General features: G+C 44.9%; 1 protein-coding gene across 3 annotated transcripts in view; it reads left to right on the top strand.

The window, feature by feature from the left end:
* LOC115476269 (mitochondrial import inner membrane translocase subunit TIM16-like) overlaps window positions 1–18,299 on the top strand; it is a 619,296-nt gene that overhangs the window by 273,207 nt on the left and 327,790 nt on the right. For all 3 annotated transcript variants that reach the window (XM_030212554.1, XM_030212552.1, XM_030212550.1), the window contains exons 8-9: window positions 8,112–8,198; window positions 10,379–10,461. In XM_030212554.1, the coding sequence (XP_030068414.1) occupies window positions 8,112–8,198; window positions 10,379–10,461 (170 nt within the window). The remainder of the gene's footprint in view (window positions 1–8,111; window positions 8,199–10,378; window positions 10,462–18,299) is intronic.

Genomic DNA, 18,299 nt, shown 5'->3' with positions numbered 1-18,299 from the left:
GCAGCAGTCTTCATTTTGCCACACATCCATTTTTGGCAAAAATTTTAAAAAGGCCTTTTTTACAGATGTGCTGAAAAATGATTCTGTACACACCCAAAACATGCATCTACACTACCGCAGGCCATTTTTCAGCGCACCTTTGTAAAGGGGCCCCCTTAGATTGTGAGCCTGTTACCCTTTATCCTTTATAGACATCCTCAACTGAAAAGCAAAGCAGCAAACACATATAGTTACAGAAAGTAGAAGAAGAAAATCAATAAAAAAACAAAAAGCTGAATATGATCACAAAATGCCTCCAAAGACATACCAAACAACCAGATAAAATAAAGATCCAAAATCCTTGAAAGCTACACCACCCACTTCAGTTGTGTTATCTCGTAAGAAAACTTCAAAATTATTAGGTTGAGTGAAAATGAATTTGTTCTCTTGATAATTATACATTTTTTGAGGAAATTTTAAAAATAGGACATACCTAGGGAAACAGCCAAAACGAGAAGCCAAAGAAATTCTTTCCTAATACACGAGTGGCAGGAGAAAGGTCCAGGAAAACATCAATGTTGGACCTATAGAAAAAATCCTTATTCCTAAAAATAGTTTCAAAATCATAATCTGTGTGAGTCTGAAACAGAGGAAGTAATTAAAGTAGCCCGATGAGATTTTTTTTTCAACAGAAGGCTCCTATAACTCCGAGATTTCCATTCCCCCATCTGCATGTATTATCCTCAGGGAACTAAGAATATAACATGACTTTGAGACATTGGCCAGGGCCCCAGAGGGCAGCTGCAAAACCTCCACAAAGTAGTTCTTAAGTATCTCAGGAGCAGGTATTTAAGAACATAATCATTACCATGCTGGAACAGACCAAAGGTCTATCAAGCCCAGTATCCAGTTTCCAAAAGTGGCCAATCCAGGTCACAAGTACCTGGCAAGATTTCAAAACAGAAAAACAGATTTTATGGTACTTACCTAGAAATAAGCAGTGGATTTTTCCAAGTCAATCTTAGGGCTCATGAACTTTTCTTTTAGGAACTTGTCCAACCCTTTTTTAAACCCTGCTAAGCTAACTGCTTCTACCACATTCGCTGGCAGTGAATTCCAGGGTTTTATTACACATTGAGTAAAGAAATATTTTCTCCAATTTGTTTTATGTTTACTACTTAGTAGCTTCATTGCATGCCCCCTAGTTCTTGTATTTTTGGAAAGAGTAAACAAGTGATGTACAGATCTACCTGTTCCACTCCACCGTACTATTTAAAGGAAAATTAAGAAAGGTAAATGTTTATGCTGAAATCTATTTTCCAAATTTTCCACTTCATCATAAGTACATAAGTAATGCCATACTGGGAAAAGACCAACGGTCCATCGAGCCCAGCATCCTGTCCCCAACAGCGGCCAATCCAGGTCAAAGGCACCTGGCAAGCTACCTAAACGTACAAACATTTTATACATGTTATTCCCGAAATTGTGAATTTTTCCCAAGTCCATTTAGTAGCGGTCTATGGACTTGTCCTTTAGGAAACCGTCCAACCCCTTTTTAAACTCTGCCAAGCTTCACTACGTTCTCCGGCAACGAATTCCAGAGTTTAATTACGCGGTGGGTGAAGAAACATTTTCTCTTATTTGTTTTAAATTTACTACACTGTAGTTTCATCGCATGCCCCCTAGTCCTAGTATTTTTGGAAAGCGTGAACAGACGCTTCACATCCACCTGTTCCACTCCACTCATTATTTTATATACCTCTATCATGTCTCCCCTCAGCCGTCTCTTCTCCAAGCTGAAAAGCCCTAGCCTCCTTAGTCTTTCTTCATAGGGAAGTTGTCCCATCCCCGCTATCATTTTCGTCGCCCTTCACTGCACCTTTTCCAGTTCTATATTTTTCTTGAGATGCGGCAACCAGAATTGAACACAATACTCAAGGTGCGGTCGCACCATGGAGTGATACAACTGCATTATAACATCCTCACACCTGTTCTCCATACCTTTACTAATAATACCCAACATTCTATCCTTCAAAATGGACTTTCCCTTAATCAGTGCCTATCCTGGCTGCCTTCAATAACGCTGTCCTGTGCTAAGAATTTTGAGACTATTTCTGCAGAAAAATTACAAAGCTGCCCTCACCAATTCCAGGTTAGAATCCTCTTTTAATTGGGGTAGATGAAGCCTTTCAATTCCAGCCACCCTCTTGAAGTAACTCACTCCCTGTAATGGTTTCAAAATAGGAGCAACTACAATCCCCAAACTGCTCGGCTGTTCTTCCCTATCGATTGTGGCTTCCCTTCTGTGCCATTTTTTAACTACATTAACATCCAGGACTGCGAGCTCTGATTCTGTAACTTTGTCCCCTTTCTCTGTAACTGACCCTGTTCCAGGCCCTTACTCAGAACCCTCAGCTGCATTACAGAGGAGGTGGAAGGCTGGGCCATATTACTTCTGGTACTGGCAGTTTAGGTGCGGTGCTGCTTTTAATGACCTCTGCAGCTCAAGTCCCAGTGTTCTTTCACTCGGGTACCCACCTTTAACCTCCTGTCTGTCTTCCACAGTCACAAAAAACTGCCCATCCAAGTGGTAAACCCCTACTAAATATGGTTTGGAAAGTTGAAAATACCCAGTGTACCTGAATGTAACTCACCTTCAGCTACTACTGAAAAATGTGTGAGCAAAAATCCAAAGAATAATCCCAGAACAAATATAGCTGTTGCTGCTCCTCTCTCCAAATGATTTATTTTATTTATTACATTTGTATCCCACATTTTCCTACCTATTTGTAGGCTCAGTGTGGCTTACATAGTGCCGGAGAGCCGTTTGCAGACTCCGGAGTAAACAAATACCAGGTGATGTTTATGGTTTATTAAACTTGCTATACCGCTTAACTCACAGAAGAACAAAACGGTTTACAATAAAATTAAAATACAATCAGAAGACTTTTGGTTTGGGAATGGTGTGGTGAGGACAGAGGTCTGAAGGCTCCTGCTCCCCCAGGTTGAATCTGCATTTAATTAGTGGCGCTGGACTTTGCTTTGTCTTCAGTTGGTCACCACACGACCCCTTCACCCTGAGTAGCCTTTGTCGACTGGTTTAAATGCTAATGGATGTTACAACACTAAAAAAAAGATAGAGAGAAGCAGGGGCGTAGCCAGACCTCGCGGTGAGAGGGGGCCAGATCCCGAGGTGGAGGGGCACATTATGGTCTGCCGCCTCACCGCCCCGCTGCCGCTCCCACCGCCTCGCCGCTGCAAATACCTTGGCTAGTGGGGATCCCGAACCCCCACCAGCTGAAACCTTCGTCCAATTCCGGTCTCCGGCGCCACCGCATTGCCTGCCCTGCTCTCTCTTCCCCTCACGTCCTGCACACTTCTTTTAGTGAAATTGAGCAGTTTCACTAAAAGGAGCATGCTGGACGTGAGGGGAAGAGCAAGTAGGGCAGGCAACGCGGCGGTGCTGGATGAAGGCTTCAGCTGGTGGGGCCTGGGGACCCCCGCCAGCAAAACCAGGAATTTGGGGGGGGCAGGCCCCCATGGCCTCACGTAGCTACTCCACTGGAGAGAAGGGCCATGCTGCAGATGCTAAGATGGTGGATTAGAGCACGCCGCCATCTCCTAGCTCTGAGTGGGCGGTAGAGTTAATAGCCGAGGTGAGCTCAGCTATGGAGGCGACAATGGGAAAGCAGTTTCAATGCATAATAGACAAACTGGATCTTATGGAGCAAAACGTCACCACTCTCGCTAAAGATCTTCAAGCTATGCAACAGTGGGTTAGCGACGTAGAGGACATGGTCCACAACCTGGAAAAGGAAAGGCCTCAGGTGGCCATAAAACTGTGGGGCCTTGAAGACAAGTTAGACAAATTGAAAATAGATCCAGGAGGAATAACCTCTGGTTGTTGGGCCTACTTGAATCTTTGCCGGAATGTCCCTTCCTGGAAAAGTGGGTCCAGGGAAGCCACCACAGTGACAATTTCCTGTTAAATTATACCATCATACAAAGGTTTTGGATTATTTGGCAGCAAAGTAGAAGTTACATGAACAGTGTAATCAGGGGCATGTGCAGGATCCCATTTTGTACTGAGAGGCAGTGAAGGCTGTCTTGCGAGGGGAAATTTTGGCTTATGGGCCCGTTGGAGAGAGGTGTTGCAATTGGAACAGAGAGTCACCCACCTGAGGAAAATGTTTGGACAGCACCATACTTTATAAAACACTGCTTCTGAAGGCCCAACAGACACTCAAATTCCACATCTTTCAGGCAGCCCAGAGATCGGATACTTATTATAGATATTGTTTATACAAACATACCATGGCCATCTTCTGGCTAATTTAGTGAAGTGTTCTATGGGGCCATCTAAAATATTGGCTCTGTGTGATGAGCGAGATTTGATGGTTCATACTGATGATGGCATTAATGGTCTTTTTAAACTTTTTCGAATCTGTGATTAATGTTAGTAAGTTGTTGTTGGTCATGGCCTATGGCAAGTGGAAGGGCGTGCCACTTTTGACCAGCCTGGATGCAGAATGTGCCTTTGATGAGTGCTTTGGCTTTTTTTATTTGAGATCTTGTCTTATGGGGGGATCTCGCACTGGTTTTATCAGGCTATAACTGCCCTCTGTTCTTGTCCAAGTGCATCTCTGCTGGTCAGTGGGGTGCGCACAGAGCCAATTCCTATTTGTTGTGGGATTCTTTTGGGGTTTCATTTAAATTTATCTAAATCACAGGTTCTTCCCACTCTTCCTTATATTTGTTCTACCTGGAGGGGTAGGGACTTTCCGCTCACTTAGGCACCTGACCATCTTAAGTATTTAGGGGTTATTATTCCTACTTAAAACATTCCTGGGAGCAGAAGTAGGCACTCTGGATGGCCAGCTTGATTTGGGTAGGGCACTGCAGCTTGGCCTCACTCTCACAGCCCTCTGACTCGCACACTCAGCTTTCCAGTGCCACCATCACCACTGCCAGCGCAGATGTAACCCAAGTCCAAACACAGAGTGAGGGGAGGGAGATGCAACTCTTGGTGACATGGTCTTGACACACCCATGCTCTGTCCACATGGTCACTCCATGACAGATGCACCCTAAGCAATTTAGGTACACTGTTTATAGAATAGCGCCTAGTACTTACACACACAACTGCCAATTATTGGCGCCAAGCGTGTGCATAAGCACTACCAATCGATAAACTGGGTGTGCTGTTGGTCCCTAAATTTAGGCACCAGCTTATAGAACTGCCTTTTTAGAATGCAAACTTTCTAGGGGTCAGAGAAATAACCTAATGTACCTGAGTGTAACTCACCTTGAGCTACAACTGAAAAAGGTATGAGCCAAATATAAATAAATCCTATGAGCAGTAATATTTAGGGGTGGACAGGTGGCCTTCCAAAAAGGACCCAAAGGCACACTCGCAGATAGATACAGTCAACTTTATTGATGTCGTCAACGTGTCAGGACTCAACATGCAAAAGGACTTGACACGGACCCTGTTTTAGTGCCTTCGTCAGGAGTTGTTCGAACTTTAGAAATCCTTCTATATCATTGGTTCGCCGTGTCAGTGGTGACTGAAGATGTGCCGTGAGGCTATAAGGACATAGCTACTGATACTGTATTTCCTATTGCTACAATTGGAGCTATTTGGCTTATGTTTTATAGTACACAGTGTCCCTTTGCATGTAGAATCCTGACACATTGACAGTATCAATTAAGTTGACTTTGTATCCATCTTCGAGTGTGCCCTTAGGTCCTTTTTGGAAGGCTGCCTGTCCATTCCTACTATTTTAGGCTGCATGTTCATCTTTGGGGTTGCTTTGTCTTCTGAAATAATATTTCCCAGTTTAATCTGCATACCCATAGAGGTCCAAGGACTGTTTGAAGATTGTAGCTATACGTAAACAAACACTTGGTTCCCTGCTGTGGTCGGCATTTTTTTTTAACAGTGCCTGCTGTGGCAGTTACAAGTATTTCGGATATTCAGTGTCTCTATCTGGATTGAAAGTGAAGCTGAATGTCCAGATAGAGTGGTCAGTGCTGGCACTATCTGAGTAATGGTGATATTGAGACTGCGCTCGGCAATCTGCCCGCATAGTACCACAGCGTTATCTGGAAGATGCTGAGACAGTCTGTAAGAAGATTCAGCAGCTAAGGGAATTTATCCGGATAACAGCTGTTTGTTTAGATAATTCACTTTGGATATCAAACCCACAGGATACATTTCTCTCTAGAAAGGTTTGTACTGTGTCACTGTCAGATACATTCCTCCCAGTAAAGCTGGTCTTTGGCTTCAAGCACCAGTAATTGGAATTTAGTTGGGAGAGGGGAAACATAATCTTTTTTATTAGTTCAGTATATGAAATTGTAATGTGTGTGTGTGTGCCTAGAGTCGGTCACACATCTCAGGGCATGAAATTCTGTATAATATGGCAGCGGGCTCCCAGCCTTGTTATCTTATTCAGAATATGAATTTGCAGAAAGGCAGTACATAGTAACATAGTAGATGACGGCAGATGAAGACTTGTATGGTCCATCCAGTCTGCCCAACAAAATAAAAACTCATAGCATAAGGTATAATGCGATACTACATATGTGTACTTGACCTTGATTTTTCCTTGCCATTTTCACGTCACAGACCATAGAAGTCTGCCTGGCACTGGCCTTGTTCTTCAAATACTGAAGCCGTCATCAAAGCCCCACTCCTGCCCATCCAAATCTGTCCAGCCAAGGTCAAGGCACAGACCAAAAAGAAGTCTGCCCAGCACTGGCCCCGTTCTCCAGCTACTGAAGCTGAATCTGTCCAGCCACAATCAGGGCACAGACCGTACATGTTGCATGTTGTGTGTATGTATGAGCAGAGCCTATGGTCTGGATCTGTTCACTCTGCTCAGATGAGTTTGTGTAAAGACAGTGGGGGACTCTGGGTGTGAGTGAACAGGAGGAGCTGGACCTGCAGTCTGGACACGAGGTTATCTAATGGCAGTGCTAGGCTGTGTGTGTTTGAAGGTAAGGTGTACATACAGCATTGTCTGGATTTGGTCACATTTTAGGCTAGGTGATTTTATAAGGGCAGCAAGGTGGAGAAGAGAACAGGCAGGTACTCATCCAGGCTCCCTGGGCTGTTTTTTGTCTGACTTGTTTATAGAACAGGGAAGCTCCATGCATGGATGGAAGAGTCTGTAAAGAACACAAACCAGGGGCAGCGGAACATCTGTTTGGTTGAAGGGGATCAAGCAAACAAATTGCCAGCCTTCGCACCCCCCCCCCCTCCCCATCCCTAGTTGTCTAGTTGCTGATACTTTTATTGGACAAAGTATCCTTGGGGCCATTCCACTGCCTATGATGCAAATTAGCCAGTTACAGGACAAAGACCGATAAAACAAACCAGTTCTAGGACAGTGACAGATAATACAGGCCAGTTTTGAGACAAAATTGATAAAACCAACCAGGTGCAGGACAGTGATGGATCAAATTGGATTGGTACAGAAGAAGGTTAGTGCCCAAATCCCCCAGACACACCAGGGGAGAGATACAAAATCAGACAAGTGTTTCTTCTTGTATCTGCATTCCAGCCACCCCAGAAAGATATTATAAGAGCAGAATCCCCCTCAGATCTGGTCAGCATATTATTAGGATTCTTCCAGGCCCTGGAGGTTGATTTCCTTTGGTCCTGGCCTATTTTCAATTTGAAAGAAAAATAATGCTTTTTCACTGATCTGTGACTTCACTATTCACTAATGCTGTGAGCATAGAGTGGAGAGAAGGGTCTGGCAGCCAGTAAATATTTGTTTTGTCTTAAAAATTCTAAATTAATGTCATTAATTGTTTCTAAACCAATGTTGTTAATATAATTGCATAGAACCCTTTAGGGATGTGTGTAGAACCTCACTTGAGAAGCACTGATGACTAGGGTGTCAGCAGAGGTGGTCCTTGCCTCAAATCATTTTCCTCCTTGTCCTCAGACCTTGTGGTTGTTACGTTCATCTCATAAAGTGTTGAGTATGGTTTCTTGAGAGAAGGAGCTGCCCTCATTACTCTGCAATATGTGATGTGATTGATGTGAGGATATATGTCTGGGGACAGGCCTTAAAGAACTGACATTTCTTAACCCTCTCCTGCTGGTTTTCTGTATTTCAGAGTACACAGGGCCACGAGAATAACAAGGATTCCCGACTGATCTGGATCAGTGCCAGCGATTACGTGCTGTCCTTTGGATATGGTCAGGTATTGTGCTACATGAGTTATAGACAGTGCACGCACGCATATATATATCTTTAAAAAATATATAATAGTAAGCAGCAAGAAGTGGCCTAGTGCAGTGGCGTAAATAGGATTGATGGGCCCCCTATATAACATCATGTCTCCCAAGGTGGTGGGGACCGGGGAGGGAGGGGTGAGATAAGGGATCCTTTCAGAGCTCCAGTAAACAAACTGCAAAAAGCAAACACATTCCAGACCTTAGGAAGCCTGTCACAGAAATAGAAACTGGCGTGCAAGATATCAGATATGCACATTTCCCATAACTGAGATATTACAATTAATAATTTCAGAAACAAAAAAATACCCTTTTTTTTTAACTTTTGTTGTCTGAGCATTGCTTTGGTCCCAGTGTCTCTTTGCTGCTTTTCTCTATTTTTTCTTAACTCTTGACCCAGGGTCTCCTGTCCTTTTAAGATTTCTCTCTATGTCCAATATCCACCTTTCTTCTGTGTCCCTATCCATCATGTCCAGTGTTTCCTCTCTGTGCCCCTGCCCTATCCTCTCCCCCATGTTCAGTATCTGCCTTCTCAGTGTCCCTATCCTTTCTTCATATTCAGCATCTGCCCTCTGTGTTCTTATCTTACTCTTTCCAACATCTCCCTATATCCCTATCCCTCCTCTTTGAGTCCAGCATTGCCTCTATGTGTCCCTGTCTCTATGCTACCTCCATGCCCAGCATTTCTTCTGTGTCCCTTTCCCTCATCGTGGCCAGTTTCTCTCTTCTCTTCCATTCCTCCTGCACCTCTGGCACCCCCTCTGTGGTCCAGGATCTCTCTATCCCTCTCTCACTCACTACTTGGTCCATGGTCTTTCTCTCTCTCTATCCCTTCTGATAACCCCGCCCCCCATGGTCCAGTGTCTGTCCCCCTCTCTTCCTCCACCTTTGTTCCAAGTCTTTTCTTTCTCTCTCTCTCTCTCTCTCTCTCTCTCTCTCTTTCATGGCTTGGCATCTCTCTCTCCCTCCCTCCCCTTTGGTCTAGGTCTTTTATTTTGTCTTCCCTCTGCTTTTCCTCCTGACCCCCTCCTTTGCTCCAGGTCTTTTTTCTCTGTCTCGCTCTCTCTTTCCTCTCCTCCCTTATGCTGGATCCAGCGTCCTGCCCACGGGAAGTTGCATCATTTCCCGCCCTAGGGAAAATCGCCCTGTATTTTTTAGTGCGGCGCTAACATGGCAGTAACCGGGCAGCACCGTGTGCCACCCAGTTACCACCGGGTTAGCGTGGGAGCCCTAAGTGCAGTAGGTGATCCCCCCCACACACACACATGACCACATGGTAAGAGCAATCTTACTGCATGGCCATGGCTATTTTCTGCCTTTTTTACCCACTGTGTTAAAAAGAGCCGCAGACATGGCAAAAACAGCCCTCACTGCTAGCATAGGGCCCTTTTTACCACAGCTTGATAAAAGGCCCCCTAAGCAGTGGCGTTCCTAGGAGGGCTGACACCCAGGGTGGATCGCCGATGCGCAGCGCCCCCCCCCCCGGCAAAAGGACACCCCCCACAGGTGCACGCCGCTGGGGGGGGGGTGCTGCGCGCCGGTCAGCTTCGTTCGTTTCCATGCTCCCTCTGCCCTGGAACAGGTTACTTCCTGTATGAACGAAGCTGACCGGCATGCAGCATCCCCCCAGTGGCGTGCACCCGGGGTGGACCGCCCCCATCGCCCTCCCCCCTTGGTACACCACTGCCCCTAAGTTATGCATGCAACCAACCTTATTCTATAACTGTGCGCCCAACTGCGTGACTATCTTTGGGCACCATTTATAGAATTTGGAGGAGGGTCTTCGATAGACAGGTGTGCTCACACACCTATGCATATGGTCCAGGACTGAGGTGTGTGTTTGGGACTCAGGAACAGGAGGGGGGCTTCAAGTCAGGAGTGAGGTATACTGACAATGCTGTGTGTGGGTCTCGCTACAAGAATAACAGGGTGAGCTGCAGGGTGGGATTGAGATATATTGGCAGTGCTGTGCCCCGGGGGGGCTCAGTTCTGGATTAACAAGTCAAGATGAAGGGAAGTGGGTAATAGGGGAATGGGTGGAAGCGACTCACCGATTACTACAAGTTTCTATTATATAAATCCAATTAAATATCCCCTCTATCTCGTAGCCGTGACTGAAAGCAGAAACCTTTGGCTTCTATTTCCATAGATGAGGGTCCGAGAGGTCTTGCTGTGGGACACCCGGAGATTCAGTACTTCTGTGGCTTCCTTCACCTTGGATAGCTCCTCAGGGTAGGAATCTGAGCTTTTCCAGTGCATTTCTCTTTGGAATGTTACTGCTCTTTGCATTGATTGTGGGACTGAGGAGGCATGCATGAGATACTCAGCACCTCATGGGCAGATCCTTTGGATAGCAGTATTGCGCTTACCAGAATGTGAATGTTTGCTCTGAAGCACACCAATCATGTGACATTGTGCATTGTGGGAGACGGGAAGGCTGTGAAGAGTATGTGTCTCAAGAAATAGTGTGTATATTACAGACAAGTCACAGCCTATGGGTGTAGGTCAGCTCAGTTTCTGAAGGAATTTGGTTATGGTATGTTGATGTAAGAAGATTGTGGCTTTGACCCATGCATCAGGGGCATTGACCTCAGACTAATTGTTCATCTGAATAATTGCATTTGATTTCTGAGTTTTAACTACTGCTTCTCCTGATCACCATTTCTCTAGCAATGGTAGAGTGTACAGCACAGCAAAGAAAAATAAGTTAGACAGTGCCTTCTCTGTTGAGCTTAGTCTAATCAGCATGCAGAGATGAGATGAGGTAACTAGGAAGCCTCAGGAAATTTATTTATTATAGTACACATGGTGGAAATCGATAGGATGACAACGAGCCAGGGTTTAAAATTGAGCATCAGCTCCAAACAAGAGGGCTTTTATATGTCAAAAGAGACGGCTTGACACACTGCTTGGGAATCACTGTTTTAGGTACAGTGCAAAGCAAAAAAGTGGAGGCGCAGACACAGGTCTGAATAAAATCTTTTATTGAAAAGTGACCTGACATGGCTGTGTTTCAGCAGGTTAGAAACAAAATATTAAGGACACAATTGGTATATTACGATGGTCATGTGCCTTTAGCAGTATGCTTGAAAAACTTCAGCTCCTGTTTGCAGAATGCCATAGTATCACATGACCATCGTAATACACCAATTTTGTCCTTAATACTTTATTTCTAACCTGAAGGACCCCTGAGGTTTTATTCAGACTTGTGTCTACTCCTTGACTCCTCTTGTTTTCCTTGCTGATAGGTACAGTGCGCTAGAGTTTAGTGACCACTTTCCTATTGGCTCTTGATCCCTACATTATTTATGGATTGCTTTGGTGTGTGGTTGATTGTTTTTATGATTTTATGTATGTAATTTATTAATCTACCTAGTTAAAGGCAGAGGAGAAATGGTACAAAATAAGTACCTGATGAATATATGTAAACCGCTTTGAATGTAGTTGCAAAAACCTCAGAAAGGCGGTATATCAATTCCCATTTCCCTTCCCTTCCCTAAATAAATAAATTCACGTTGATGCTTGGAGCCTCTGGGATGCTGCTCAGTTGTATCCCAAATCAGGCTTAGGGGCCCATTTGTGATACTTCAAGGGCTCAAGAGAATTAAGAGGAGTTATGAGGTATCTGTCTGGAGTCATACAGGGAGTTCTTGGCGGTTCTTTTATAGGGTGCTAGCCCTCGTTTTCTCTGGCCTCAGATCATAGCAAGTGCTAGCTGCTTTGAACAGAGATCAAATCATTCCAGCAGCAAAGGGATGTTAAAGCAGACTTCCAGAATCCAGCAGTTTTGTGGCTAAAGCTAAATCTAATAACCAGTCCTCTTAAGAAAGAAGAAAAATATATTTTTATGTGAATCACACAGCCCAGTGCAAGAATATTGAGTGTCCTTTAGTCTTACGCCCCCACAATTAATTTTCAGTTCCTTAGGCTTTTGTCTCCTCCAAGATTCTGATAATTAACCTCTAAAATCATTATCCTATAATGATTCTATAAAAGTATATAATTGGACATTATTCATTTAAATATTAAGCTTTGTTTTGCAGATATCAGTATGAGCTTAATGGTTCTTTGAGTTTGTATGGCTGTCAGGGCTTATTGTTTTGCTTTGACTGTAGTTGCTTGTTGTGGTCCCCTTTAGAAGCTGTTGCCCTAGATGATGGCTTAGTCTTGCCTAATTTTTAAGCCAGCCCAGATACAGCACAGGCAATATAGTGTCTCACAATAGCAGTCAACACTGGTCCTATTACATTGTTTATAAAAGGTAAAATAAATGATTTTTAAAAAATCCAAATACTAATCTCCATGAGGTTGGTTATACTCCCTTAACGTATTCAAGGTGCCTAGTCAGACTAGTGCAGTGCAGGAGTAACCTAATGGTTAGAGCAGAGGGCTGACAATCTGCAAAGCCATATACAAATGCCACCATGGCTCCTTGGGATGTTGATCAAGTCACTTAACCATGTGGGGGGGGGGGGGGGCCTGGGCTTATCCAGCCCTCCCCCTACACACAAATTTTGACACCGTTGCTGTGGCTGGCAGGGATCCCAGCAGAAGAGGTCCTCCAGCATCCAGAAAATCCCCTATGCTCACAGTCAGCGGCACTTTCTGTGGGCTGCCACCACCCTCACCCCCATGCGTGCTTGTTTTTTGCGCATGTGCAAAACAATTAGCACACACAGAAGGAGGGGTGGCATAGTGGCTGTCCATGGAAAGTGGCACCAACTCCAACTGTGAGTGTAGGGGAGTTTCAACTCCTTGTGACCCCTGCATTTAGGGGGGGCTTTTATAAAGAGGCGGTAAGCCCAACGCAGACTTACCGCACACTAAAACGGAACTACCGCCAGCCCAATGGAGCGCGTGCGCCATTTCTAGCACTCCAAGAAAGTTTTTTTCCCTAGCGCAACACTAACCCAGCAGTAGTCAGGCATTGCTGCTTGCTGCCCGGTTACTGCTGAGTTACTGCAAAAAGCCCTTACTGTCACCTCAATGGGTGGAAGTAAGTGCTCCCCGCTTCATGGCCCCACAGTAAGAGTTATCTTACCCATTTGGGGGTGGGGGGGGGCGCATTTTACCGACTGTGGTAAAAAGGGCCCTGGCACGCAGGAAAAACATCCCCTGCTGCTACCGCAGGGCCATTTTTCCCACAGCTTAGTTAAAGGACCCCTTAACCTTCCATTGTCCCAAGAGCTCTCTAGGGACAGAGAAAGTGCTGCATATAATGTGTACAATGCTGCGTACATCTAGTAGCAATATAGAAATGATTAGTAGTAGTAGAGTTTCTGGCCACCAGCGGAAGACCTCTTCAGCTGGCAGTGGTAATGCATATTCCCTCTATATAGCCTCACAATCCTCTGTCATCAAACAGCTCAACCCTGACTTCTTAACATTCTTGTCCTGTTTCTTGCATATTAATTTTGTCAGAGCTGATCCAGGCTTTTTTTATCAGCACATGAGCCTCCAAGAATGGATTCACTTCTAAGGTTTATTGAGGGACCCCACATGGGCTGTGTTTCAGTGTAACGCCTGTATCAGGGGTCGTCATTGTAAGTAATACAATCAGGGCATTCTCCTCTGTTCCTTTAAAGATCGGTCGATAAAACCAAATCATACAGTGGTTAGAGCAACATAGTCAATTCACACAGCTAAAGTAGAAAACGCTGCCAAAATTCTCTATCAGAACAAACATCGAGTCATTCATCTGTCTCACTAGGCCTAGTCTCGCAGTAAACCTCTGATGTCAACCCATTCTAGGAGGCCTATTGTGCTGTTTTTCCTTGGCTGTTTGTGCGTTGGACTTCCTGTCTTCCGTTTGCCATGCTTTTCCACCCCTAGATATGGCCTGCATTACAGAGCCATTCTTAATTAGCCCATGTTTCCAGGTCAACAGGCAGTTTGGACCCAGTCCTGGCTTTCTAGCTTCTATCCATGGCTGCCTGTTCAAACAGAGCACTGGAACTGGCATTCATTTAGATGGGAGTCAGAAGATTGGGACTGGATAAATATTTGGCAAGGGAGCTGGAGTAAGGTTGGCAATATTCGACCTTTGTACATTATTTATTTATTTGTTACATTTGTATCCCACATTTTCCCACTTATTTGCAGGCTCAATGTGGCTTACATAGTACCTTAAAGGCGTTCGCCAAGTCCGATAGATAACAAATACAAGGTGATGGTGTGGTCGAATAAGGTTCATGAGTTTCGGACGCAATGGGGGTAGAAGTGGGGAAGGGTTATAAGGTGTCCATAACGAGCTGTGGTGTTGCTGTGTTGCAGAGTTCAGGCACTTAGGTTGGGTTGGTAGGAAATGCCCAGTGGTGTGCTGGAGCTGGTTCGCACCGGCTCGCAAGAGCCGGTGGTTAATTTTTTTAAGATCTTGCGAGCCGGTTGTTCAGCACAGCGAGCCAGCTCCAGTAAACGAGGTAAGCATGGCAGGAGGGCGCCACAAGCCATGCTTACCCCGTTTACCTCACCTCCCACCACTGCCCTCGTTTGCCTGGGCCACCCAGCAATTCTCCTCCCCTGATTACCTCCATCAAAGCGACCACGTCATTGAAAGCCCTGCCTGTCTCTAGCCTTCCCTTCGTGAGTTCGTTCCCTCAGAGTCCTGCCTTCTGACGTCATTTCCTCTTTCCGCGAGGGCGAGACTCTGAGGGAACAAACTTGAAGGGAAGTCTAGAGACGGGCAGGGCTTTCAATAACGCAGCCACTTTGACAGAGGTAATCAGGGGAGAGGGGAGAATCGCTGGGTATGGATGGCTGGAGGGTGGGCAGGGGATAGAAGAGAATCGCTGGGTATGGGTGGCTGGAGGGGGGGCAGGGGAGAGAATAGAATCGTTGGGTACGGATGGCTGGAGGGGGGCAGGGGAGAGAAAAGAATCGCTGTGTATGGATGGATAGAGGGGGGCAGGGGAGAGAAGAGAATCGCTGGGCATGGATAGATAGAGGGGGCAGGGGAGAGAAGAGAATCGCTGGGTATGGATGGAGGGGGCAGGGGAGAGGAGAGTTGCTGGATATAGATGGAGGGAGGGCAGGGGAGAGGAGAGTTGCTGGACATGGGTGGATGGAGGGGAGAGGAGAGTTGCTGGACATGGGTGGATGGAGGGGAGGGCAGGGGGAGGGGTGGTTTGCTGGACATGGGTGGATGGAGGGGAGGGCAGGGGAGAGGAGGGTTGCTGGACATGGATGGAGGAGAAGGAAGGGAGAGAGAAAAAAATGCTGGACATGGATGGAGGGGAGGGAAGAGTGAGGAAGGAGATGAGATGAGGGAAAAGGAAGAGAGGAGAAAAACTGCACATGGATGAAGAAAATAGGCAGAAGCTGGATCCACTGGACAGTCAAGTCTGCGGAGGACCCAGCTTTTACTTACAGATGTAGAGCAAGAAATGAAGAAGAAAGGCGGAAAGGAAAGAAATAAATGGAAAAGAAGCCCTAGAAACAGAGTTAAGAGGACAGATAACAGCAGAATCGGAAACTGGGCCAGCACGATCAGACAAAGGTAGAAAAAAATCATTTTATTTTCATTATATTTATTTGTAGCATTTGTATCCTACATTTTCCCACCTATTTGCAGGCTCAATGTGGCTTACATTTGCCGTAATGGCGGTTGCCATTTCCGGGTAACAGGATTTCAAATGGTGTTGCGTTAAGGTACATACATACATGTTAACCTAGATGGAACATCACATACGTGGAACAGATCATGGTATATATATATATATACCATGTGCATATATACATGGAAAAGAAGAATACATTATTGTATTGCATGAGGGTTCCTGGGTAATAATTGGATTATATCATACATTAGGTCATCGACTATGGAGAGACCATGTTTGACACAAGGATTGTAGTAATAATGATTGTTCATTAATGGCAAAGAGGTTATAGTGTTTGGAATATGTCCAGTTTGAGAATCAGGTGCTCAACATTAAAAGTTTATATTTATTTACTTATTTATGGCATTTTATCCCACATTAAACATGAATTAGATTGGAACCTGGGATCATTTAATATTTTTTCCTGGAGTAATGCATTGCCCCCCCCCCCCCCCCAGGCTCTCTCCTCGGTTATAGCCAGCTCTGCAATTGGGGGGGGGGGGCGCAGAGGTGGACTGGGGAGAGAGCCTGTTGTTAAACATTTACCAGCACACCACTGGATATGCCTTTTTAAACAGGTAGGTTTTTAGTGATTTCCTGAAGTTCAGATGGTCGTAGGTTGTTTTCACGGCCTTTGGCAGTGCATTCCATAGTTGCGTGCTTATATAGGAGAAGCTGGATGCATAAGTTGTTTTATATTTGAGTCCTTTGCAGTTCGGGTAGTGGAGGTTTAGGTATGTTCGTGATGATATGTTTATGTTTCTGATTGGTAGGTCTATGAGGTCTGACATGTATCCTGGGGCTTCGCCGTAGATAGTTTTGTGGACCAGGGTGCAGATTTTGAAGGCGATACGTTCTTTTATTTTATAAATAAAAAGGTTGGGAAAGTTCCCAGACAGCAGAGAATAGCAAACTTGTTCTGAAGCAAGGAGAGTCCATCCTCGGGGAGCAGGCTATAATCATCTTCAGCCTCCCAAGCAGGTGCAACTGTAGTCTGGCTGTGAGGGGAGAGGGAATACACAGCCCCATCTACAAACGGAAGCAAAGCCACAGGGGTACAAGGCGAGAGTGCACTCCTGGCCCCAGCAACAGCTTTTCAAACACTGTGGCTGTAAGCCTTTGCTTTATAAATCAGTCTGTTTTGAAAAAGGTCACTCAAAACAAATAAAAGACTTTTGACTCATGCCCACCATACCAATTATATGCTCATTCTTAGCTCACCATCATTGACTCTCAATATTTTTTTAATTCAGCATAAAGTCTTAATGCTAACCCACAAAACTCTTCATGTATTTAATCCTCCCCCCCTCGCCTCCTTATCTGGCCTTTCTGATTACTCCATGTAAGGTTCAAGGTTCATCTTTATTTATTTGTTTGTTACATTTGTACCCCGCGCTTTCCCACTCATGGCAGGCTCAATGCGGCTTACATTGGGCAATGGAGGATTAAGTGACTTGCCCAGAGTCACAAGGAGCTGCCTGTGCCTGAAGTGGGAATCAAACTCAGTTCCCCAGGACCAAAGTCCACCACCCTAACCACTAGGCCACTCCTCCACAAATCACAGATATCTAAGTGGTTTACAAAGGGTAAGATGGAAAGATATACAAGAGGAAGAGAGAACAGTGGAATGACACATCAGGTAGCTAGGTTACAAATCTGCATTATAAGGAAAGGGGATACGGGACAGGAACAAATTAACCCTAAATGAAACAAAAGGAGGGGAGGGAATTGGGAGAAAATGACTGGACAAGAGGACAAACACATCCCAGGACCTATGAAACATCTGTAATCTGATCTATATCAAGGGATCTTCAGATCCATGTTATGTAATACCGAAAGCCTTTTTGAAAGAGTATGATTTCAGAACTGTCTTAAAGGAGAGCTCAACATGAAGATCCAGGGTATGAGGTTCCATTGAGTAGTGGCAACCATGAAAAAGCAGGTAGATCTGTCATGGTATGAACAGATCCGCAAATAAGAAGGAATAATAGGTAGGTGTTGGTTGGAAGAATGCAAAGAGCAAGCCAACACATAGGGTAGAAATGATCTGAACAGAAGCTGTGGGGCTGTGGAATGGAGAATTTGATATGTTAACGCTTGAACTTTGAATGGGATACAGAAATTGATGGGAAACCAATGTTTGGACCTTAAAAGAGGGGTAACTGTACCATATTTCTTAGCCCCATAAATGAGTTTAATTGCAATATTTTGGATTAATTGTAGACAACATAGTGGTAAAATGGAAGACCATGAAAAAGAGAATTGAAATAGTCAAATTGAGAGATTACTGGAACATGTACTAGCAAGCGAAGAGACTGCAGATTAAAGAGTGAATGGGCAGCCCTGATCTGCCTCAAAGTAAAAAAAATGACTTTTGCACGACAGTAGAGATATATTGGGAAAAAGAAAGATGATTATCGACTGCCACCCCAAGGATTTTGACAGAATCCTTCAGTGGAATAGGCATACCTCTCA

The sequence above is a fragment of the Microcaecilia unicolor genome, chromosome 8, assembly GCF_901765095.1.
Source record: "Microcaecilia unicolor chromosome 8, aMicUni1.1, whole genome shotgun sequence".
NCBI lineage: Eukaryota > Metazoa > Chordata > Amphibia > Gymnophiona > Siphonopidae > Microcaecilia > Microcaecilia unicolor.
Note: the sequence above shows the minus strand (reverse complement) of the source record. Positions and strands in the feature narration are given on the sequence as shown.